This window comes from Pristis pectinata, chromosome 6 (genome assembly GCF_009764475.1).
Source record: "Pristis pectinata isolate sPriPec2 chromosome 6, sPriPec2.1.pri, whole genome shotgun sequence".
NCBI classification, from domain to species: domain Eukaryota; kingdom Metazoa; phylum Chordata; class Chondrichthyes; order Rhinopristiformes; family Pristidae; genus Pristis; species Pristis pectinata.
In genome coordinates this window covers 111,100,945-111,126,554 of record NC_067410.1, presented here as the reverse complement: position 1 = coordinate 111,126,554, position 25,610 = coordinate 111,100,945, and the positions used below count along the sequence as shown (strand labels likewise).

General features: G+C 47.5%; 2 protein-coding genes across 5 annotated transcripts in view; both read right to left on the bottom strand.

Annotated features, from left to right (window-relative positions):
* pcyt1aa (phosphate cytidylyltransferase 1A, choline a) overlaps nt 1-2,643 on the bottom strand; it is a 43,725-nt gene extending 41,082 nt beyond the window's left edge. For all 4 annotated transcript variants that reach the window (XR_007956545.1, XR_007956544.1, XR_007956546.1 and 1 more), the window contains exon 1: nt 2,586-2,643. The gene's annotated coding sequence lies outside the window, so the exon portion shown is untranslated. The remainder of the gene's footprint in view (nt 1-2,585) is intronic.
* A 7,399-nt stretch (nt 2,644-10,042) lies between these two features.
* Nucleotides 10,043-25,610, bottom strand: part of dynlt2b (dynein light chain Tctex-type 2B) — a 30,797-nt gene continuing 15,229 nt past the window's right edge. The window contains exons 3-5 of the mRNA XM_052018799.1: nt 21,058-21,127; nt 13,221-13,284; nt 10,043-10,388 (exon numbers count right to left, since the gene is read on the bottom strand). Of these exons, the coding sequence (XP_051874759.1) occupies nt 10,341-10,388; nt 13,221-13,284; nt 21,058-21,127 (182 nt within the window). The 3' untranslated portion in view covers nt 10,043-10,340. The remainder of the gene's footprint in view (nt 10,389-13,220; nt 13,285-21,057; nt 21,128-25,610) is intronic.

Sequence of the window (25,610 nt, the reverse complement as noted above, 5' to 3'; positions counted from 1 at the left end):
ACTTGTATTCCCCCTGGATCTGCTGCAAGTCATCATGTGCTCCGTGAAGTGTGGAATCCTTAAAACAAAACAAGCCCCTGAGATTCAACAAATAACAAGCCACTGCAGGGGACACTATGCACATAACCTGCTGCTGTGCACACCATGTAAAGAACAGACCAAACAGATTATTTCACAAATGTCACAGCGCTGGGTGCCTCCTTCAAACAAAGCATATCCAAGACATTCTTGCACAACGCGACACGAGACAGACACACTAACTAAAAAGGACGGAGCAAGTTTCCAACAGTAAAGTATCAATAGAACAAATGAAATTAGGAATGGGCTAGAAGTGTTTACCTTGCTTGCAACTCCCACATCCCAGGAACGAATAATGTAAAATGAATTAATTAACAATAGAAACACCAACTGTAAGTCACTGATGACCACACAGAACATGTGGAAAAACCAATTAACTTACACCTCAGTCAAGATGTCACACACAGTGGGATGGCAAGTGCAGCAGATTGGGACTTCCACACTGAGGATTTGATCAGAGTCTCAAACTTTAAAAGCCTTTTCCACCAAACCTTGCTCCCCCCTGTGAGCTCATGAATGGAGCCCGAGGATGACAAGTGGGCAGAAACCTGTCATTCATGATGTCACAGGGTCAGGCATTCCACACTCGGCATCTGTCCCTGGAAGGGCTGCTGCAGGAAACAAGCTCTTCCTTGTTCTCTCCTGGGAGGTGGGAACTACCATCAAGGCCAGAACTTACTGCCCAATCCTAATTGCACCACATTGCAGCGGAGGGAGATCCAGGATTTAGACCCAGAGATGGTAAAGGAAAGGCGATCGATTTCAAAGTCAGGATGGCGAGACACTTGAAGGGAAACCTGCAGGCGGTGGTGTTCCCATCTCAGTGGTAGACGTCGTTTGTGCTGGTGGATGGTTCACACTGCAGCCATTGTGCTGGAGGGGGTGAATGTTTAAGGTGGTAGAAGGGGAGCCCATCAAGCGGGCTGCCAGATCCTGGATGGTGTCGAGTTTCTTGAGAGTTGGGGCTGCACTTGTCCTGGCAAGTGTTCTACCCTGACTCATGGCTTGTAGGGAAAAGGGAGCGAGGGAGGTAGAGGGGGATTGGGACAAGGTGCGAGGAAGGAAGGAGGTGGGGGGGAGGAAGTGATCAGAGGAGGGAAGGGGGCCAATGAGATGGGCGAGGGTGTTGGTGGGGGTCTGTGATAGATGTCAGAGAGGGGGGACCAGCGAGGGGGGGAGACAGGGAGATTAGTGAGGGGGGGAGGGAGAGTCAGTGAGGGGGGGAGGAAGGGTCTGAGGGAGAGAAGGGGGGATAAGTGAGGGGATGTGAGGGGGATCAGTGAGGGGGAGGGAGGGTCTGAGGGGGAGAAGGGGGATCAGTGAGGGGGAGGGAGGGTCTGAGGGAGAGAGGGATCAGAGGGGGAAGGAGGGTCTGAGGGGGGATCAGTGAGGGGGAGGGAGGGTCTGAGGGAGAGAAGGGGGATCAGTGAGGGGGGAGGGAGGGTCTGAGGGGGGATCAGTGAGGGGGGATCAGTGAGGGGGGAGGGAGGGTCTGAGGGGGGATCAGAGGGGGGAGGGAGGATCAGTGAGGGGGGAGGGAGGGTCTGAGGGGGGATCAGTGAGGGGGGAGGGAGGGTCTGAGGGGGGATCAGTGGGGGGAGGGAGGATCAGTGAGGGGGGATCAGTGAGGGGGGAGGGAGGGTCTGAGGGGGGATCAGTGGGGGGAGGGAGGATCAGTGAGGGGGGAGGGAGGGTCTGAGGGGGGATCAGTGAGGGGGGAGGGAGGGTCTGAGGGGGGATCAGTGAGGGGGGAGGGAGGGTCTGAGGGGGGATCAGTGAGGGGGGGAGGGAGGGTCTGAGGGGGGATCAGTGAGGGGGGAGGGAGGGTCTGAGGGGGGATCAGTGAGGGGGGAGGGAGGGTCTGAGGGGGGATCAGTGAGGGGGGAGGGAGGGTCTGAGGGGGGATCAGTGAGGGGGGAGGGAGGGTCTGAGGGGGGATCAGTGAGGGGGGAGGGAGGGTCTGAGGGGGGATCAGTGAGGGGGGAGGGAGGGTCTGAGGGGGGATCAGTGAGGGGGGAGGGAGGGTCTGAGGGGGGATCAGTGAGGGGGGAGGGAGGGTCTGAGGGGGGATCAGTGAGGGGGGAGGGAGGGTCTGAGGGGGGATCAGTGAGGGGGTCTGAGGGGGATCGTGAGGCGGGGAGGGAGGGGTCTGAGGGGGGGATCAGTGGAGGGGGAGGGAGGGTTGAGGGGGGATCAGTGAGGGGGGGAGCGTCCCGCATGCCAGGGGGGGGGGGGGGGGAGAGGGGAGGGAGGGGGGAGGGAGGGGGAAGGGAGGGGGGGAGTGGGGGAGAGGGGAGGGAGGGCGGGAGAGGGAGAGGGGGGGGAGAGAGGGGGGAGGAGAGGGGGGGAGGGTGGGGGGGGAGGGAAGGGGGGGATGGGGGGAGGGGGGGGAGGGCGGGGAGGTGGGGGGGGGAAGGGTAGGGGGTGAGGGAGCGGTGGTAGGGGGAGAGGGGGAGGCGAGGGGGGGGGGAGGGGGGGAGGGGGGATAGCACCGCGCGGCCACTCACCTCTCTCCCTCGGCGCCGCCTCTCCCTCTCGGGACCCGGACTGGATTGGCGGGCGGACGCAGCCGGAACCGGATGCTGTCCCGGGAGCGCGGAGCCCCCGCGCCCTGAACATTAGTTCCGGGCTCCTCGTTCCTTCCTTCTTTCCTCCCTCCCTCCCCCTCCTTCCCCCCCCCCCTCCTCCATCCTCCCATTACTCTTCCTCCCTCCCCCTCCCCTTCCATCCTCCCCTCCATCCTCCCCTCCCTCCCCTCCCCCTCCCCCCTCCATCCTCCCCTCCCTCCCTCCCCCCTCCATCCTCCCCTCCCTCCCTCCCCCTCCATCCTCCCCCTCCCTCCCCCCTCCATCCTCCCCTCCCTCCCCCTCCATCCTCCCTCCCTCCCCTTCCCCCATCCTCCCCTCCCTCCTCCCTCCCTCCCCTCCCCTCCCTCCCCCTCCATCCTCCCCCTCCCTCCTCCCTCCCCTCCCTCCCCCTCCCCTCCATCCTCCCCTCCCTCCCCTCCCTCCCCCTCCATCCTCCCCTCCCTCCCCCTCCCCTCCATCCTCCCCTCCCTCCCCCCTCCATCCCCCTCCATCCTCCCCTCCCTCCCCCCTCCATCCTCCCCTCCCTCCCCCTCCATCCTCCCTCCCTCCCCTTCCCCCATCCCCTCCCTCCTCCCTCCCTCCCTCCCCCCTCCCCTCCATCCTCCCCTCCCTCCCCTCCATCACCCCTCCATCCTCCCCTCCCTCCCTCCCCCTCCATCCTCCCCTCCCTCCCCCTCCCCCTCCATCCTCCCTCCCTCCCCTTCCCCCATCCTCCCCTCCCTCCTCCCTCCCTCCCCCTCCCCTCCATCCTCCCCTCCCTCCCCCCTCCATCCCCCTCCATCCTCCCCTCCCTCCCCCTCCATCCTCCCCTCCATCCTCCCCTCCCTCCCTTCCCCCTCCCCTCCATCCTCCCCTCCCTCCCTCTCCCCCTCCATCCTCCCCTCCCTCCCTCTCCCCCTCCATCCTCCCCTCCCTCCCTCTCCCCCTCCATCCTCCCCTCCCTCCCTCTCCCCCTCCATCGTCCTCCTCCTCCCCCTCCATCCTCCCCTCCCTCCGGGGTCAGGCAGCGCTCCCGGGCCCTACCCTGTATCAGGGCATCCCCTGGGCAGGACCACCTTCCATGGGTTGTTCTGGATCTGACTCCGTCTCAGGGTGAACCAACACAAAATGCTGGAGGAACTCAGCAGGTCAGGCAGCATCTGTTGGTGATCTATTGGTATTGATCATACACGTGCTGCCTGACCTGCTGAGTTCCTCCAGCATCTTGTGTTCGTTGCTCCAGATTTCCAGCATCTGCAGTCTCTCTTGTTGTCCACGTTTCAGGGTCAGCAGCTCTGTTGATTTGGAGCCACCTGAGCCTAGTTGGGCACAGCTAGCAGAGTGTTCTTCCATTGAGGAGAGGTTTGCACTGGAAGAGTAAAGTACAAACAACTCCTGAGAAGCTCGACACAGTGCCCTGGAACATAGGAGATTGAGGGGTAACCTGACAGAGGTATATAAGATCATGAGGGGTAATAGATGGGGAAAGCACACAGTCTTTTTCCCAGAGGGGGGATGCTAAAAACAAGAGGGCATATGTTTAAGATAAGAGGCGAGAGATTTAAAAGGGACATCAGGGGCAGCTTCTTCACACAAAGGGTGGTGCGTATTTGGAATGAGCTGCCAGAAATAATGGTTGAGGCGGGCACATTAGCAACATTTAAAAACCATCTCGATAAGTACATGGATGGGGAAGGTTTAGAGGGCTATGGGCCAAACGTGGGCAGATGGGACTAGCTCGCTGGGCAACACAGTCAGCATGGGCAAGTTGGGCTGAAGGGCCTGTTTCTATCCTGTAAGACTCTATGATAATCAGGGGATAGTAACCCACTTGATTGGCACCCCATCCATCATCCTCTACGTTCACTCTCTCCAACACCAGTGCACAGTGGCTGCAGTGTGTACTGTCTACAAAACGCACTGCCGTTACTTGCCCAGGTTACTCTGACAGCATCTCCCAAGAAGGACAAAAGCAAGTCCGCGGGAACACCACCAGCTCCAAGCGCACCATCTCACTTGGAAATATATCGTCTCTCCTTCATTGTTACCAAGGCAGCCCTGCCAGTGATGCCCAGATAAAAATTTCTATCCTAAATTTATTGGTTTCCACCAGATGCTCAGGCCTCCTCCCACATCCCGGGTCGGGAGCTTGATCAGCTGCCAGTGAATTGTCCCTAGTGGGTCGGTGAGTGGCAGAATCTGAGCAGAGCTGATGGGACCATGGAGATAAAGAAATGGGATTGGGATAGGATTAGTGCAAATGGGTGCATGACAATTGGTACCTATCTTGTATGTATGATCCTATTTAATCAAATTTAAGTTGATCTAGTAAGATTTAACATGTTTCTGGATTTAGTCCAAGATTACTAGTCCAGCAACATTTCCATTAAGCCACCATTTTAATATGTGCTTCCTGACTATCAATCTTCCACCATTCTGTTTACCCTTATGCACAGTCTTAGAATTAGAGCGTACCCATTTAGAACAGAAATGAGGAGAAATTTCTTTAGCCAGAGGGTCATGGATTTGTGGAATTTGTTGCCACATACAGCTGTGGAGGCCTGATCATTTGGGGGTGTTTAAGGCAGAGATTGATAGGTACCTAATTAGTCAGGGTATCAAGGGATACAGGGAAAAGGCCGGGAATTGGGGCTAGATGGGAGAATAGTTTAGCTCATGGTGAGGTAGCGGAGCAGACTCGCTGGGCCGAATGACCTACTTCTGCTTCTTTGTCTTGTGATCTTGTGACCTTTGAAAATTTGATGCACCTTCTCTGCTGAGATTGATTGAATTGCTCTTGCATGGAGCTAGCACAGACTCAATGGACCGGATGGCCACCTTCGGTGCTGGATCCATCCTGTGATTCTGTGGAGGAGCAGCTCAGACAGTTCTCTGGTTTCCCCATCTGTTTCTCTCTCTGATCTCTTCCACTTTAGAAGTCTGGTCTGATTACAGTCTCCATTCTACTGGAAGGTCCCTTTATATTATACAAAATGGCATGTCATTATTCCCCTTAAGGCATGACGCAGGTTTTTTTTAAGTTTCTGCCCACTCATTTTATGCTGGGAATAGACTGAGAAGCTACATTCACTTTTGAAGTTCCGGTCCAGAGAGTTGTTTTGGTCACGACAAAAGGACAGTCTTGTGTTAGGGCAACGCCTTGTGTTTGATGTCTCAAAGGAACTTGTTGCTTTAAAGAACAGTGATAACTAAGGCTCAGCTCACAAATTAAAAGTTGCCTCTTTTGATATCCAAATACCTCACTTCTATGGGGACACCAGAGACTGCAGATGTTGGAATCTGGAGCAACACACAATCTGCTGGAGGAAATCCACAGATCAGGCAGCATCTGTGGGAGGAAAGGAACTGTCGACCCAAAACGTCAACAATTCCTTTCCTCCCATATATACTGCACGACCCACTGAGTTCATCCAGCAGATCGTGTGTTGCTACTGCACCTCTATATTTTATTATTGGGCAGGTACGGTAGTGTAGCGGTTAGCGTGACACTATTACAGCGCCAGCGACCTGGGTTCAATTCCGGCCGCTGTCTGTAAGGAGTTTGTGCGTTCTCCCCGTGTCTGCGTGGGTTTCCTCCGGGTGCTCCGGTTTCCTCCCACAGTCCAAAGACGTACGGGTTAGGAAGTTGTGGGCATGTTATGTTGGCGCCGGAAGCGTGGTGACACTTGGGGGCTGCCCCAGAACACTCTACGCAAAAGATGCATTTCACTGTGTGTTTCGATGTACATGTGATTAATAAAGAGATCTTATTGGCAGTTATCCCAGATCTTTTTAAAAAAGGTGAAAAAGTGCAAATTTGAGAGGGTCATTCCGGATCTCAAATAGTCACTTCTGTAAAAAAAAGACAACAGCCAATTTACATACAGCAAGCTCCCGCCAGCTGCGACTGAATGAATGAACAGATCAATTATTTTAGATATTGATCAAGAGCCTCTTGGAAACTCCCAAACGAAAGATCTTTTGTGTCCATGTCGTAGGATAGATGGAGCCACACGTTAGTCTCATCTGAGAGCTGACATCCTTGACGGTTCAGCGGTAAATCCCTTGGTAAAGGCCTGCAAAGATGGACTTAAGTCTCTGAAATGAGGCTAGTCCAAGGACCTGCTGGCTCAGAGACAAGAGAGCCAGCCCACTCTGCCACAAAGCTGATATCGCAATTTCAAAATCTCTCTATCCATTTTTACAGTGACATCATGTTTCTTTAAGTAAGTTGAAATGCAGAAAACCTGGAGCAGATTCAAGAATCCAAAATAAAATTGCTAGAAATATCCACCAGGTCAGGTAGCAACTGAAAGAGGAGCAGTTAATATTTCAGGTCTGATGATTTACACATTTACAAGCCACTCACGTTACATCAATGATTTTTCGTCTGATAAGAAGTCAGTGACCAAAAATATTAATTCTGTCCTTCTCTCTCCACAGATGCTGCCTGACCTGCCGAGTATTTCCAGTATTTTCCGCTTTTATGTTTTGAAATGCATACTTTGTTTGATACATTCACAACAAATCAACACTTACCCATGGCTTGTAAGAATGATCTTCAGCCTCAGGAATTCCATACAATTTCTATAAACTTGACAATACCGTACCATAGTAACTGAAGTCCTCTGGGTAGTCTGAGATAGCAGCTCAATAATTCTTCACCTTTTTGATTTCCTTCCTTTCGATCCGTGGAGAGTGTAAGGAAGTTAAATCAGGTCCCAGCATTATCCCGACCTCCACTTGTGACAATGCTGGAAGTTAGGATTCCCAGCTCATCGTTCCACACAGGCTGCTGACACTGTTCTGATGTTTCATAGAATCTACAGGCACAGGCTACTTGGCTCGATCTATCTGGGCTGGATTTTAAACATTTACCTCCATCTCAGTCTGTCAGTAGACCCCTCCCATACCTCTCTCACTTTTGTGATGGAGTCATAGATTCACGCAGCACAGAAACAGGCCCCTTGGCCCGCAAGATTCACATCCAAGCTCATTTGCTTAGTCCCATTGCCTACATTTGGCCTGTATCCCTCTAAATTTTTCCTACCCATGTACCTCTCCAACTGGATTTTAAATATTGTTAATGTACCTGCCTCAACCACTTCCTCTGGCAGCTCATTGCATATACTGGTCACTCTCTGGGTGAAAAAATTGCCCCTCAGGTCCCTATTAAATCTCTCCCCTGTCACTGCTCTATAGTTCTTGATTTCCCCAACCCTGGGGAAGAGATTACGTGCATTCACCTTGTCTATGCCTCTCATAATTTTATACACCTCTTATCAGATCACCCTTCATTCTTCTACGCTCTAGTGAATAAAGTCCCAACCTGTTCAACCTCTCTCCATAACTCAGTCCCTTGAGTCCCAGGAACATCCTCATAAATCTCCTCTGCGCTCTTTCCAGCTTAATGGCATCTTTCCTATAGCATGGTGACCAAAACTGAACACAACATTCCAAATGCGGCCTCGCCATCATCTTGTAAAACTGCAACATAACGTCCCAACTTCTATACTCAGTGCCCTGACTGAGGAAGGCCAGCGTGCCAAACACCTTCTTCACCACCCTGTCTACCTGTGACACCTCTTCAGGGAACCGTGTACCTGTACTCCTGGGTCCCTCTGTTCTACAACACTCCCCAGGGCCCTGCCGTTCACTGTGAAAGTCCTGCCCTCATTTGTCTTCCCAAAATGCAACACCTCACACTTATCCAAATTAAACTCCATTTGCCATGCCTCGGCCCACTTACTCAGCTGATTAAAATCCCTCTGTAAATCCTGATAACTTTCTTCACTGTCAATGGCACCACCTGTACCAAGCTGATTATTCATCTCCCCCTTCCTACATTATTCTGTCCCCATCATCTTCTATCCATTATTCCCTCATCTGTTTATCCAGCTTCCCCTTAAACCCATCTCTTGCTCCTGTACAGCCACGGACTTCGTATTTTCTCTTCACTGTGGGAGTGGGTTCCACATTCCTACCGATAATCAAAAAAAACTGCAGATGCTCTCCCAGTTCTGACGAAGGATCTCGGATCCGAAATTTAATTCTGCTTCTCTTCCCACAGAAGCTGCCTGATCTGTTTCCAGTGTTTTCTGTTTTTATTCCACACTCTTACTGTTCTCCTATTTTCCGGTTGGATTTCAGTGAATCATGTTTACATCAAGAGGACATTTGCTCCCTCAAACATAACTCTTCAGTCAACAGCTCTCCTAACCTGAGATTTCTATAATCACCTTTTAATCTTTCATAAGTGCAATAATGGATGTTAAACTGATGCCATTTGCAACCCAAAGCACAAAGTCCTGTGGTTTAAAAGATTAAATTATGATTATGTAAATTTAAGATGGATTCTCTGTGAGATCTCAATGTTGAAGTGATCTAACGGATGTTGTGATCTAGCAGACATGTAAATAGTACCTTTGCTGAGGTATGATGTCCAGATCTGCTATAACCAGGGCTCAGCACAACTGCTGCATTCCAAAGCAAATTCCGATTCTCCTCTATGATTGAACAGTTAAGTCACAAGCACACTTGGGTGTGTACCCACTTCCATAACTGGCACTGAATGAGTACAACAAACACTGTGCTGGAAGAACTCAGTGGGTCGAGCAGCATCTGTGGGAGGAAAGAAGTTGTCGATGTTTTGGGTCAAAACCCTGTATCAGGACCTGGAAAGAGTGCAGAAAAGAGTTACAAGGAGGTTGACACAAGAGACTGCAGGCACTGGAATCTAGAGCAACAAACAACGTGCTGAAGAGTCCTGATGCAGGGTTTTGACCCCAAACGATGAGAATGTCTCTCCTCCCACAGATGCTGCTCGACCTGCTGAGTTCCTCCAGCACATTGTTCATTGTCCCAGATTCCAGTGTCTGCAGTCTCCTGTGCCCCCACTGAGTGAGTACGGTTCTGTAGCAGAGTCGACAGCCAGACACTATTAACCTTACCCTGTTTTGGCAGATCCGGAAACACATTGTGCATTTTCCAGCATTTTCCAGTACAAACCAAGCACAATGCTGCAAGTTTGGCGCTTACTGAATGACGATGCTCTGTTGCTGGACCGTGTGGAATCCAGCAGCAGAGCTCAGTTTTGCTGAGAGTTGCCAATGCAACACTGGGAAAAGGACCACTTGGAGCCCATACCAGGTCAGTCCTGGTACAGGATTGGGGACCCTATTGACCAAATCCTGCAAGTAAGGCAGCAAAAGAAGATATTAATTTCAATTATTTTACATTACTTTAATGTTTCCAAGTGTTTTCTTTTAGCTTCATACAGTTTTTGACATTTTTATATATTTATGTTAGACATTTACAATTATTAAGATTCATTCCACTTTTGACATGAGAAAAAGCTCCACTGATTCCCTCCCCTCCCCTTCACCCCAATCCTTGCCTTCCACCGAAAAGGCTGTCAGCATCAATCAGAAGGTGAAATCTCTGAACACTGCTGTTGCAGAGGTCAGTGTGAACTCCTTCCCCCTCAAGTAAGCAGAGATTTCAAGTAGTGGTCTGGGTCCAGAACAATCCAAGCCAACGTCACCAGGAGCACTAATTTGAACGAAGTCACTGTATATTTCTTTATTAAATGCTATCATGCATCACTTTATTATAAAAACTATTGTACAGATGTAAAAAAAAATTTAACATATTCACACAGAGAAGATTGCACCAGCTGTTTATATCCTTGGTTTGCTAATAGTGGTAGCAGCCAAAAGCAGCAGCAACACAAAATAGACTGTCCTGTAAACAGAAATAATACAATACTAGTGACGAGGCACATTACACATTCATTACCATCAAGCTACATGGAGTTGGTCAAACAAGATCCAAAAAAGAACCTAACTACCTTAACATTTCTTTGGATTGGGAGTTTTCCCTTCCCAGAATCGTTAGCTTCCCTGCCTGTGGCAAGGCACTGGAACTTTTCACATTAACCCAGAAGAAAGACAGACAGACTTGCAACCGTACAGAGCCTTTCATGATTTCAGGAGGGGACAACACACCTTACCGTTAATGAAGGCGTCACTACTGTGATGTAGGGAATGTGGCAGCCAATTCGCACACAGTAAGCTGTGTGCTTGAGTGAGGATAGGTTGAGTGAGTTAGGGCTTTTCTCTTTGGAGAGAAGGAGGATGAGAGGTGACTTGATAGAGGTGTACAAGAGGCATAGATCGAGTGGACAGTCAGAGACTTTTTCCCAGGGTGACAATGGCTAACACGAGGGGACATGATTTTAAGGTGATTGGAGGAAGGTATAAGGGGGATGTCAGGGGTAAGTTTTTTTACACAGAGAGTGGTGGGTGCGTGGAACGCACTGCCGGCAGAGGTTGTAGGGGCAGATACATTAGGGACATTTAAGAGACACACGAATGATAGAGAAATGGAGGGCTATGTGGGAAGGGAGGGTTAGATAGATCTTAGAGCAGGATAAAATGTTGGCACAACATTGTGGGCTGAAGGGCCTGTACTGTGTTGTAATGTTCTATGTTCTAAGCTCCCACAAAAAGCCACAATAATGGCTAAACACAGCAATATTCCAAAAACCTGCTATTTGGAAATTCTGGTTTCAATTTACCTGGTTCACTGGAAAACTAATAATATGTAACATCTTAAATGAGAGATGTATAAGAGCATTGAGGTACTCATAGAAATAACATCCAACAGTCCAGAAGATCGCATGGTCTGGATTCTCCAAACCTGTGTGCTGGATTATCAGAGTTTTACTGCACTTGGTTCTAAGGGATACATTTTAGCCAGGATACCAGGGATGACTTCTCTGCCATTCTTCAAGGAGGCATGTTTTGTGTTTGCCTGGGAGACCCTCAGTTTATCCACGCATCTGAATGACAGTGCCTTCAACAGTGCCATGCTCCCTCAGTACTGGCATGGATAATTTGGATGCAACAGAAGGCAGAAGTATCAACCACTAATGCAGACACTCATCCACAATTCATCCTCCTGAGATGGCGTCTCAGGTGAAATTAATCCCATCAAGACCGGAAGGGACAAGGATATCTTAAGCAGTATCATTTAGTTCCAGTCCTTCATTGCTGGAAGTCCCATTAATTGCTCATTCCCTCTGCATTACACAGCTGAATTATATCAACATAGAGTTAGCCAGTTTGGGTTGTTCCTGGGATAGGCCTGGGTGATGAGAGGGACCAGTGTAAGCAAAGCCCCCAATCTCATATGTCATCGAGCTGGGACGCAGGGCCTGTTTCCATGCTGTATAACTTCTACAGATGTACTGTTGAAAGCGCCCTGACTGGGTGCGTCATGGTCTGGGAGGGCAATTCAAATGTGCTGGAATGTAAGAAGCTGCAGAAAGTAGTGGACTCAGCCCAATACATCACGGGCACATCTCTCCCCACCATCGGGAGTACCTACAGGAGGTGCTGCCTCAAGAAGGCAACATCCATCATCAAAGATCCCCACCATCCGGGCCGTGCCATCTTCTCACAGCTCCCATTGGGCAGGAGGTACAGAAGCCTGAAGTCCCACACCACCAGGTTCAGGAACAGCTACTTCCCTTCAACCATTCGGTTCTTGAACCAACCGGCACAACCCTAATCACCATAGTTTAGCAACACTGACTACTTTGCACTAAAATGGACTTTTTATTTTGTTCTAATTGTGTTTTTTCTTGTAAAACTTGTACATAATTTATGTTTAATTTATGGTTTTCTTGTGAATACTGCTGAAATGATGCTATATATTGGTAATGCTGCTGCAAGTGAGTTTTTCATTGCACCTGTGCACACATGGACTTGTGCAGATGACAATAAACCCAACTTTGACTACAATTCTAGTAATCGCACCTTACATTGAGCAGACAATGGCGTGAGCATGGGATCAGGACAACTGTACTGCTCTCCACAGTCACTAAGAACATAGAAGAGTATAGCACAGGAACAGGCTCTTCAGCCCACATTGTTGTGCCGAACTAATTAAGCTAATGACACCTGAATAAACTAATCCCTTCTGCCTACACATTGACCATATCCCTCCATTCTCTGCACATTCAAGTGCCTATCTAAGAGCCTCTTAAACCCCTCTATCGTATCTGCCTCCTGCACCACCACCCCTGGCAGAGCATTCCAGGAACCCACCATTGTCTGTGTAAAAAAAACTTGCCCCGCACATCTTCACTGAACTTTCCCCTCTCACCTTGAATGCATGCCCTCTAGTATTAGAGACACTTCGACCCCAGGAAAAAGATTCCAGCTGTCTATTCTATCTATGCCTCTCATAATCATATAAACTTCTACTAAGTCTCTGCTCAGCCTCTGCCGCTCCAGAGAAAGCAACCCAAGTTTGTCCAACCTTTTCTTATAGCTCATGCCCACAGTCTTTCGATGACAGGAGTCTCGGGACAGGTCTTACTTCGCTCAAGATAGGGTAGTGATGAAATCCCTGAAAGAGTCAGCACCTCTGGAAGAAGGCAGAATCATAAAGAGATGTTCTGTTACCCACGAAAACAGGGGAGGAGGGAGAACAATTTCTGGTCTTGAAGAGATCATTTCCATCACACACACCATCAATAGGAAGCAGCAATGTACTTGCTACACTTACATTCATGTACACTGCCTGTGCAAAGTTATCTGTATCAGCATCCCAGAAACATCGTGCGGCCATCCTAAAAGAACATAAAAGATATTTTTGTATAAAAAGGCTTGCATTTATATAACAAGTAATGCCTTTAATAAGTAAACATATACTTATATTTCTAAAGTGCCTCTTGTTCCTTACAGAACATCCCAAAATACATTACAGCTGATAAAGCACCTTTGAAACATAGTCATTGCTGTGATGTAGGAAATACAGCAGCCATTTTGCGCACAGCAAGATTCCACAAGAAATAGGTAACGAGTATTTTTTTAAAATAAATGTTGATTGAGGAATAACATCCTGGGATACAGGGGGTGACGGTCCTGTTCTTATTCCACATAGTTCCACTGACCCTCTTATATCTTTCTGGGTATGTTTGAATTTAACACAGCACCCAAATCATGGTCCCAGAATGCAGCAATCCCTCAGTACTACTTTGGGGTGTCAGCCTGGGATTTTTCACAGGCAGCTCTGGAATGGGAATTGAAACAGGAACCTTCTGGTTCAGAGGCAAGAATGTCTTCTTATGCCGTCCCTCGGGATCGGGGATGACTTGCTTTCACTCCGGTATTGTGGCATGAGATGCCAATGTAGTAACCACAGATCTTCCATGGAAGGGGTAGGTGGTTGCCAAAGGACGGGCCGCTGGGTGGTTTGTGAGGTGGCGTGCTTCTTCTGCCACTTACGAGGGCCTTCTGTGTGCTCCCAATGCACGGTCTCACAGTTCTCAATACCACCCCGAATACTTCGTCTCCACTTTTAGCGGTCATGGGCCAGGGATTCCCAGGAGTCAGTGGGAATGTTCAAAGTCGAGTTTATTGTCATATGCACAAGTACATGGACTCTTGACCTCACAATCTACCTTGTTATGACCTTGCACCTTATTGTCTGCCTGCACTGCACTTTCTCTGTAACTGTAACACTTTATTCTGCATTCTGTTATTGTTTTACCTTGTACTACCTCAATGCACTGTGTGATGAATTGATCTGTATGAACAGTATGCAAGACAAGTTTTTCACTGTACCTCTGTACTCGTGACAATAATAAACCAATTTACATGTGTGCACAGGTGCAATGAAAAACTTGCAGCAGCATCACCGGCACATTGCATCATGTAAGCTCCATTCACAATAAAAACATAAATTAAACATAAATTATGCACAATTTTTACAGAAAAGAACATAATTAGAATAAAAAAAAGGGTCCATTTTAGCGCAAAGTGGTCATAGTGTTGCTAAACTGTAGTGATTAGGGTTTTGTGGTTGGTTCAAGAACCAACTTCAAGGAGACTTTGAATCTTGTCTCTGTCCACCTGGTAATCTCCTTGACAGAGCTTGGAACAGATTGTCTGCAGGACTTTGGCTATAAATGGGCTCTCACTGTTGTCCTGGGGAGGATGCTGATGTTAGTTTGCTCATTCTTCCAGTGAGTTTGGCGGTACGGTAGTGTAGCGGTTAGTGTAACTCTATTACAGCGCCAGCAACCAGGGTTCAATTCCCACCGCTGTCTGTAAGGAGTTTGTACGTTCTCCCTGTGTCTGTGTGGATTTCCTCTGGGTGCTCCGGTTTCCTCCTACATTCCAAAGACGTACGGGTTAGGAGCTGTGGACGTGCTATGTTGGTGCCGGGAGAGTGGCGACACTTGCGGGCTGCCTCCAGGACATTCTCAGTAATGCAAAAAAGATGCATTTCACTGTGTGTTTCGATGTACATGTGACTAATATATATCTAATAAAAGTTGGAGGATTTTACAGAGACACCGTTGGTGTATTTCTCCAGTGCCTTGTGGTGCCTGCTGTAGGTAACTGGTGGACCAGGAATGTTGTTAAAGGTACGAGGTCATGATCTTCAAACACCTTCTTCCTCAATCAGCCAAAGGTCGAGATTTGGCGTTGGATACAGTGGTGAATTTCATCAATGTCTTCACCAAGAAGTGGCTTCTGAAATACAGTTTCAAGGGTTCCATGGTAAACCATTATTGTTGTACAGTAGTGTAGTATAGTGGAAGCAGATTTGTAGACGGGCCTTGGTTTTGTGGATGTTGAGTACAAGACATCATCAACTGCTCACGAACAAGCTGATGATGTTTTGGACCTCGGTCTCTGAGTGTGCACAAATGCAAGCATCATCTTCATACTGCAGCTCACCACAACCGTCACCCCAAGGTGCCTCATGGTAGCATAACGGAGAACATTTAGTTTTGAACCAAACAAGGGCATCTTGGGGAAGGTGGCCTCAGAATGAAGACTTGTGGAAAACCTTAAAGAAAGAAAGGTTTACCACACTGAGGGAATGCGCTCTTCTTAGCTGAACATTCAAAGTAAGGGCAAACTGATTCCAGCTGTGAAAATCTACCTCCCAAGAGAAATCAAAGAATCAAGAAATCTCTCCCTCTCTCACATGGGATGCCATAGTCCAGCCTACAGCCCAGCTCAGCTGGCATGGGCCGTAACTACTAGCTGAGAAAAGAAAAGACTATCGCCCCAGATCTTCTAGCTATTAATTTAAATGCTCTTAAGACAAAGGATACAAGAAATTAGCAGGAGGAGGCCACTCAGTCCCTGAAGCCTGCCCTCAATTCCCTAATCTTTCAATTTATCTTCCTCTCTTTTTAATACCTCCTGTGTTCACAACCCGACAGGTTAGAGATTTCTGGTTTTCCACCACCATCTGCAAGATTAAATTCTTGTGCAGCTCAGGTTTAAACAGCTTCCTCCTTGTAACTATGTCCCCTTGTTCAGGATCCTCCCACCAGTGGAAACACATCAACACCTAACGTGTCATGTCCCTTGAGGATCTTATGTGCCTCATTACGATCATCCCTCATTCTCCTTCATTCTAGATCTAAACATTCCTGATAAGACGACCCTCTCACACCAGGAATTTGCCTTTCTTCTGGACTGTGTCCAGTGTTAGTATACCTTCTTAATAAGAGATCGGACAAGGGGCAGTTAGCCTGTGATTTCTAACGCGCGATTTACGGTGAGAAGGGGTAGGTTCAGAACAGATATAAGGAGTACATTGTGGGCCTGTTCTGTGCTGTACTGTTCTATGACCTCACTGAACCATGTACTCAGCCCTCTGCCATTTATCCCCTGAACAACATTTGTGGTAAAGCATAAAACACAGGTTGCTTATTATGACAACATTCATAGCACAGAAACAGGCACAACTGGTTCACTCCAGTGAATAAATTCCATATGACACCCTCCCAATTCTTTACAGTTCACTTCACCCCTCCCTACAGGAGGCGGAGGAGCGACCTGAGAGAGACTTATAAAATCATGAGGGGCATAGGTAAGGTGGAGGGTCACTGTCTTGTTCCCAGGGTTGGGAGTCTAAAGCTAGAGGGCACAGGTTTAAGGTGAGAGGGGAAAGATGTAAACAGGACACAAGATATTGCAGATGCTGGAACCTGGAGCAAGAAACAATGAACTGCAGGTCGAGCAGCATTCCCCCATGAAGGGTTTGACCCAAAACATCAACAATTCCTTCTCCCCCCACAGATGCTGCTCGACCCACTGAGATTCTCCAGCAGATTGTTTGTTGCTTAAGGTTTAATCATAGAATATTACAGCACAGTACAGGCCCTTCGGCCCACAATGTTGTGCCAACATTTTATCCTGCTCTAAGATCTATCCAACCCTTCCCTCCCATATAGCTCCCCTCCCCCATTTCTCTGTCAAGGAGGGGAGCTATATGGGAGGGAAGGGTTGGATAGATCAAGAACATTGGGATCTTTGCAAGGAGGAAAGAATGGGGATAGGAGAGGCAAGTTTTTCACACAGGGGGTGGTGGGTGTATGGAGTGAGTTGCCAGGGGAAGTGGTAGAGGTGGGTATAATTGCATTGTTTAAAATACATCTGGACAGGTACATGGATAGCAAAGGTTTAGAGGGATCTGGATCAAAGACACACAAGTGGGACTAGCTCAAGTGGAAAACTTGGTTGGCATAGACAAGTTGGGCCGAAGGGCCTGTTTCCGTGTTGTACAATTCGATGAGTCATCAGAATTACTTTCTACTGCATTCACCCATTCTCCTTAAATGCATTTGTATGTTTGCATAAACTAATCTGTCGACTAGTGCATTCACAATACAAAGCCTGCTTTCAACAAATATTTGGGAAGGCTTTAAACTCGAACTCTGGCTTTGCTCAAGTCTGATAAGTAGGCACCAGAACAACTCTGTTACACAAAACAGCAAGGCAGAACAGCAAAAGAATGTGAAAAATGCATCAGAATTCATTGAAGAGAAGGAATTAATCACTGACCTTTCCCTGAAAGTATCCACAAGAAATTGTTACAAACAGCACAAACTGGTTACTTAAATTTAACTGATTTTGAACAAAGTATTCTAACTCCGTCAGCTGTGGCTCAGTTAGAAGGTTGGAGGTTTAATTCCCACTCCAAAGATTTGAGCATTCCTATTTTGCGAATCAGAGAGGCTGAGTTTCAGATGAACCCGGCTGCTCCCTCAGAGAGATGATCAAGGTATCATGATGCACTTTTCAAACAAAAAGGAAAGAAGTTTTCCACAGTTTTCTGGTCAATATTCTCAACTAATAACACAACTTCACTTCTTTTAGAATCTGTGCTGTGTGGCATCATGCTGTGTACAAACTTGCTGTTGTATTTCCAACATTACAATAGTGATTTCATATCATTTAGAGACATGTCTGGGTTATAAAAATGTACAGTTTAAATGTAGGTCTGTTTTTAAATTCATCACCAAAGACTGTTATAAAATGTCCTAATAACAACTCACACTTCTGAAGAATCTTAATGTAATGACATCAGAGAATACAGCACTGAGGACCAAATCTTGGCCAAAGGGGTGGGGTGCAACGAATCTCAATTTCAACAAAGGATGCAGGGAGGAGGAAGAATGTGTAGGTGTGTGCTTGGAGTGGAGGTGGAGAGCAATGTACAGAGGAATGTTGACAATTGTCACAATTGTGAAATAAAGATTAATTGTAAATTAGAGCGAGTGATTAAACAAGACAACAAACTGCTTCTTACGTAACGTCCAGTAATGTAAGAAAGGTCCTTAAGCACATCTCCAAGTTACATTGAAATTGGTTTCCCCACTTCTACCGTGTATGCAGGGAAACGGTACTATGAATGGTTAGGGCACTAGGGAGTGCAACAGAGTAGAGGGACCAAGGAGAACAAGTGCATAGATCATTGAAAGCGGCATCACAAGTAGACAGGGTGATGGGAAAAAGCATTTAGCACGCTGGCCTTCATCAGTTGGTGCACTGAGTATAAGAGTTGGGACATTATGTTGCAGTTGTACAAGTCGTTGGTGAGGTCGCACTTGTGTACAGTTTTGGTCACCCTGTTTAGGGGAAAACTGGAACGAGTGCCGAAAAGATTTATGAGGATGTTGCCAGGACTAGAGGGCCTGAGTTATAGGGAGAGGTTGGCCAGGCTCGGTCTTTATTCCTTGGAACATAGGAGAATGAGGTGTGATCTTATAGTGTTTAAAATTATGGGAAGCATCGATAAGGTGGATGGTAACAACTATAGGAATTTGTAAGATCTTTGGTGAAACATTGGCATCCTTTGAGGTAACAGTCTTTTCCCCAGGGTAGGGGAGTCCAAAACTAGGGAGCATGGGTTGAGGGTGAGAGGGGAAAGATTTAAAGGGGATCTGAGGGGCAACTTTTTCACGCAGAGGGTGGTGAGTTATGTGGAACGAGCTGTCAGAGGAAGTGGTTGAGGCAGGTACAACAGTATCATTTAAGAAGCACTTGGATAGGTACATGGAGGGGTGGGGCTTGGAGGGATATGGGGGGGAACGCAGGAAATTGGGACCAGCTGGGTGGGCACCGTGGTCGGCATGGACTGGTTGGGCCAAAGTGCCTGTATCCATGCTGCATCACTCTATGACTATGACAGCGAGGGGAATCGACATCTGGAGAAGGTATGGAAAGGGCAATGGGAACAGAAATCTTGATCAAATTTAAAAAGGCTCTGATGTTCTCTGACCCACAAAGCAATGGACTGAGAGCTTCAAAGAGGAATTAGTCTCCAAGTGCTCTTTCTTCCTGCTGGCACAGAATGGGCAAAATGGCAGCATTCTGTGCTCCAAACCTCCACGTCTGGGAAGAAAATAAATGGAAGATGCTTCTGGATATTCACAGAATAACAAAGAACAGTACAGTACAGGTCAGGCCATTCGGCCCACGATGTTGTGCCAACCTTGATGCCAATTTATACTAAATGTCCATCTCCTGTGTGTCATCCATATCCCTCCCTTTCCTTCATATTCATATGTCTACCTGAAAGCCTCTTAAAGTCCACCAAACTGCCTGCTTCCACTACTACCCCTGGTAACCCATTCCAGGCACCTACCACCCTCTACATAAAAACCTTGCCCCTCACGTCACCTTTAAACTTCCCCCCCTAACCTTAAAAGGATGTCCTCGGTGTTTGACATTTCTACCCTGGGGAAAAGATTCTGACTGTCCACCCTATCTATGCCTCTCATAATTTTAAAAACCTCTATCAGGTCTCCCCACAGCCTCCGACACACCAAGGAGAACAACCCAAGTTTGTCCAACCTTTCTTTATAGCTCAGGTAGCACAGAGACCACTCAACCCACTGAGAACTCTTCAATTAGCCACATTTACCCCAGGACCCAAATGAGTCTGACTTTACTGCCCTATCAGGCACTGTATTCCAGTTGATTCCATGAGAACAAACGGTGAAAGCACGATTAAAACTTAATTGACCAAAAGCCTCAAAGGATGCCAATGTTTCACCAAAGATCTTACAAATTCCTATAGTTGTACAGTGGGGAGGATTCTGACTAGTTTCATCACAGCCTGGTATGGAGGCTCCAATGCAAGAGGTTGTAGAGGATTGTAGACTCAAACAGCTCCTTTACGGACACAACCCTCCCCACTATCAAGGACATCTTCGAGAGACAGTGCCTCAAGTAGGGGGCATCCATCACTAAGGACCCTCTCCATCCGGGACATGCCCTCTTCTCGTTACTACCATTGGGGAGGAGGTACAGGAGCCTGAAGACCCAATCTAACTTGTTATAACCTTGCACCTTACTGTCTGCCTGCACTGCACTTTCTCTGTAACTGTAACACTTTATTCTGCATTCTGTTATTGTTTCACCTTGTACTACCTCCATGCACTGTGTAATGAATTGATCTGTATGAACGGTATGCAAGCCAAGTTTTTCACGGAACCTCAGTACATGTGACAATAATAAACCAATTTACCAATTTAAGAACCACTCAATAATTCAGAAACAGCTTCCTCCCCTCCACCATCAGATCTCTGAACAGTCCATGAATCCATGAACATTGCCTCGTTATTCCTTTTTTTTGCTCTATTTATTTATTTTTGTAATTTATAGTAATTTTGTGTCTTTACACTGAAGTGCTGCCGCAACACAACAAATGTCACATCATATAAGTCAGTGATAATAAATCTGATTCTGAAAACTCAGCCTGGATTCAGTTAGCTGGCTTGATCATGTCTCACTAAGGGTGATGGATCTGGATAAGCAGCATCTGGTTAGGGAGGAGGGATCAGTCCTTGTGGCTGTTCCAGCTCGTCCTCCTCTGGCTCCTGTTGGAAAGAGCATCTGTGTGATGCCCTCCTTCCTGCACAGACAATCTGCCGGACTTTGCTGCCGAGGTCTGCAACAGAACAAATAATGCTGAACTTTAGGCAAACGCCTACCTGCTTAAGGAATGAGTACCCTGGGGCAAAGGGGGAAAGGGGAACACAAAGCATTGCATGAACAAACCTAAAAAAGATAAAAAGCCGACATACTTTACTCCTTCCCCTCTCTGTTCACCAATGACGACCTGCACCACCAGCTTGTATCGCTCAAACGCACACTCTGTGGGGGGAAGCACACAGACAGCAGTCAATGAGGGAATTAGCTTCCCGTAAATGATGCTTCAGATGGCAGAAGTGAAGAGACCTGTGTCAGTGGCAGCAGTATCTGGAACATGGCTCTGGTGAGACTACATAGATAGGGCAGACAGTCAGAATGTTTTTCTCAGGGTAGATACCTGAGGACAGGTATTTAAAGTGAGAGGGGCAAAGTTTAAGGGAGATATGCATGTCAGTTTTTTTTAAACAGAGAGTTGTGGGTGCCTGGAACGGGTTGCCAGGGGTATTGGTGGAAGCAGATACGATAGAGGCATTTAAGATGCTTTTAGACAGGCACATGAATATGCAGGGAACAGAGGGATATGGATCGTGTGCAGGCAGAAGAAATTGAGTTTAATTTGGCATCCTGTACAGCACAGACACAGAACATAGAACACTACAGCACAGTACAGGCCCTTCGGCTCATGAAGTTGTGCTGACATTTTACCCTGCTCTAATATCTATCTGGTCGCCTCATTATAGGAAGGATGTGGAGGTGTTGGAAGGGGTGCAGAGGAGATTTACCAGGATGCTGCCTGGTTTAGAGAGTATGCATTATGAGGAGAGACTAAGGGAGCTAGGGCTTTACTCTTTGGAGAGAAGGAGGATGAGAGGAGACATGATAAATGTGTACAAAATGTTAAGAGGAATAGATAGAGTAGACAGCCAGCGCCTCTTTCCCAGGGCACCAATGCTCAATACAAGAGGGCATGGCTTTAAAGGGTCTCTTGGATGTCCCTCATGTACCTGCCCCCACAACCTCTGCCGGCAGTGTGTTCTACGCACCCACCACTCTGTATAAAAAAAACATACCCCTGACATCCCCCTTATATCTTCATGGGCCAAAGGGCCTGCTTCTGTGCTGTACCATTCTATGTTCTATACATGGAATACCATGTGCCATTGAAGGCTGAACCCAGGGAAGGATATACTTACTGTAGACAGGGTTCAGTGTAGATTTATGATGTTGATTTTTGGGGTGTGGGATGAGAGGGTCATCCTGCAAGAAATATTGAGCAAGTTTGGACTACATGCAGCAGTGTTTCAAAGAAGAGGAGATCTTATTGAAACAAATTTCTCAGAAGATACATCAGAGTGAGGCTGCTTTATCAGACTAGATCAGAGGCATAACATTCTTCTGTGGAGAGCCAGAAATGAGAATGCAGATCACTGCTGAGGGCCACTCGCATGAAACATTCAATTTTAACCACAGATAACCAGACTTTGAATTTTTAGTGAAAATCGAAAACAACAGATGCTGGAAATCTAAAAACAAGAACAGAAAATGCTGGAAACTCTCAGCACATGTCCCATTGTCTACCAACTTGATTCTCCATCCCACTCTGACCTATCGGTCTGCGGTCTCCTGTACTGTTACATCAAGGCCCAACACGAGGTTGAGGAACAGCATCTCATCTTCCATCTGGGCACTTTGCAGTTTTCTAGACTCAATATTGAATTCTACCAGTTCAGGTAACTTGAGTTCTCAGAGACACAAGAGACTGTAGGTGCTGGATTCGGCAGAAACAATCTGCTGGAGGAACTCAGCAGGTCGAGTGCTGGAATCTAGAGCAACAAACAATCTTAACCCGCTGAGTTCCTCCAGCAACACATAAAAAGTGCTGGTGGAACTCAGCAGGTTAGGCAGCAACCTATGGAGGGAAATAAACAGTCAGCGTTTCGGGTCGAGACCCTTCATCAGGACTGAGAGTGCAGAGGGAAGACAGCCAGTATGAAGAGGTAAGGGATGGGTGAGGCAGGGCTGGCTGTGGAACCAGGTGAGGAGGGGGATGATGGGCAGATGGAGGCGGGTGGGGAAGGGGGAAGGGTGGGGTTGGGAGTCAGCAGTTGGCGGGTGATAGGTGGAAAGAGATGAGGAAAAAGAGGCTAGATGGAGCCAGATGGGGGGGAGGAGAGGACGGAGAGAGAGACAGAGTCTGGAGGTAGAGAACAGTCTGCAAGGTGATAAGTGGAGACACAAGAGGCTGCAGGTGCTGTAATCTGATAAGTAAGGAAGGTAATATGTGGAACCACATCAGGAAGGGATGATGGAACCAGTTGAGGGAGGGTATAGGAGACCCCAGTAAGTTAAGTGTGTGGGTGATAGGCAGATAAAACCAGGTGGGGAAGGGGAATGAAACTACATAACAGGGGGCTGGGGTTGGAAAAAAGGTGGCTGAGAAAACCTGGGTGGATTAGAAGGAGAGAGAGAGGTACAGAGGGGGTGTGAGTTCCCTGAAATTGGAAAACAATGTTCATACCATTGGTCTGTAGGCTACCAAGGAGGAATATGAGGTGTTCTTCTAGTCGGCACTTGGCCTCGCCCTGGCACTGGAGAAAGTCAAGGACAGACAGGTTGGTATGAGAATGGGAAGAGGAGTACAAATTGCTTGCACCCGGGAGCTCAAGATGTCCGTTGCGGACAGAGCGCAGGTGTGCTGCAAAACGGTCACCTAGTCTGTGCTTGGTCTCATCGATGTAGAGGACACATGGGGAACACAGAATGTAATAGACAAGGTTGAGAAGGTGCATGTAAATCTCTGCCTCACCTGGAAGGGCTGTTTAGGTCCCTGGATGGTGGCGAGGGAGGAGGTGTAGGGACTGGTGGTGCACCTCCTAAAGTTGCAGGTGAGAGTGCCAGGGCATGGTGGTGTGGGTGGGGTGGGATGGGATGTGCGAACCAGGGAGTCATGGAGAAAGTGGTCCCTGCAGTAAACAGAACAGGGTGGGGAGGGAAAGATGTGGCTGGTGGCAGGGGGAATCTTGTTGCAGCCAGTGGAAATGATGAAAGATGATGTGCTGATGCGTAGGCTGGTCGGATGAAAGATGAGGGCCAGGGCAACTCTTTCTCTGTTCTGTCTTGGGTGAGGCAGGACGAGAGCAGAAGTATGGGAAATGGAAGAAACGAGAGGAAGGGCTCCGTCATCTGAAGGGAAGCCACGTTTCCTGATAAAAGGAGGTCACTGTGGATGTCCTGGAACAGGAAGCCCCGAGAACGGATGTGGCAGAGACAGGGAAACTGAGGGAATGGTCTCATCCTTACAAGAGACCAGGTGGGAGGAGGTGTAGTCGAGGTAGCTTCGCTTTACAAGCTTCTTTTGTCTCCTTCCAAGTTCTGACAGTCATTGAGCTGAAAGGTTGACTCTGTTCCTCTTCCCATAGATGCAGCCTGACCTGCTGAGTATTTCCAGCATTTCCTCTCTTTACTTTGAATATTTAGTCACATACACAAAAACACAAAAGCTGAAGTTTATTATCAGCCTGGTTTATGTTCAGATTGCGAGCAAACAGCAATCCAAAGGTTGTGTTATTTAAAACCCAGTGAATTATGACCAGTGTTTTTCGGTTTTTTATAGCAAAATTGGCTTGAAACCATTTTTTAAAAAGCCCTCATTATTCCTGTAGACCTAAAAATAATAATCTGGGTTTATGATTTTAACAGCATTACATCCTGGATTTTGCAATAGCTACTGCTTCACAAACGAAACATTCCCTTTGTAAAGTATACTTATTAAGTTGCTGCCTTCATTTTCTTTAATATTCCCTCAGTTTTCTCTTCACCTCCTCTCTAAAATGTATTTAGCCACCTGTGGCTGTTTATTCCTTACTAAACAATCACCCACTCTTCACTTGAGACAAAATTAATCTCCTTTCAAGGAAATCTCTGTGCATTTGTGAGAATAATGGGGAAAAAGTGCCCCATTTTTCATTGCAAGTATTTAAGTTCTCCATTAATGGAGAACTTAAATACTTGCAATGAAAAATCTACTCTCTTATTTCTTGTTATCAGAATCTGAATATAATTTGTATTTACAGGTATATTCTCAAGTTATAATGAAATATAAAAGTTTGTTTCAGATTTGGTAGTGGTTCTTCTGAAGGTGAACATGCAGCAAGATTCGAAAAGAAAATATGGGTATTTTTAGCCTCTGGCCACATACCCTGTGCACTGTTGATTATCTCACCACAAAGTAATCGCCAGCATCTTTAAGAGTTTCCAAATTAAGCCACTAAACTTGCAGAACTTAGCTATCTGATATGTTATTCACTTTATCTCCCCACAGGCCTTGATACTGTCAACTTATGGTTAAGCTTCTAGATCTGGTTCATCGTGTTTACAGATGCGTCAACAGAGGAGTTGGAGACTGCCAAATATGAACAAGACTGCAAGTGAAGTTTGAAACTTAAACAAAAGCAGATGCTGGAAATCTGAAAAAACAGCATCAAATGCTGGAAACATTCATAGGTTCAGGCAGCATCTGTGGAACCATTTTGTCTACTTCCCACACTCCTGCTCTCACCCCTTCTCCATTGGGACAGAGCATGAATAGAGTTCCCTGATCGTTATCTTACACCTCACCAGCCTCCGCACTCAATGGATCATCCTTCACATTTGTGCCAGCTCCAACAAGATTCCCCCAGACACACGTTTCCTTCCCCTTTCAGCA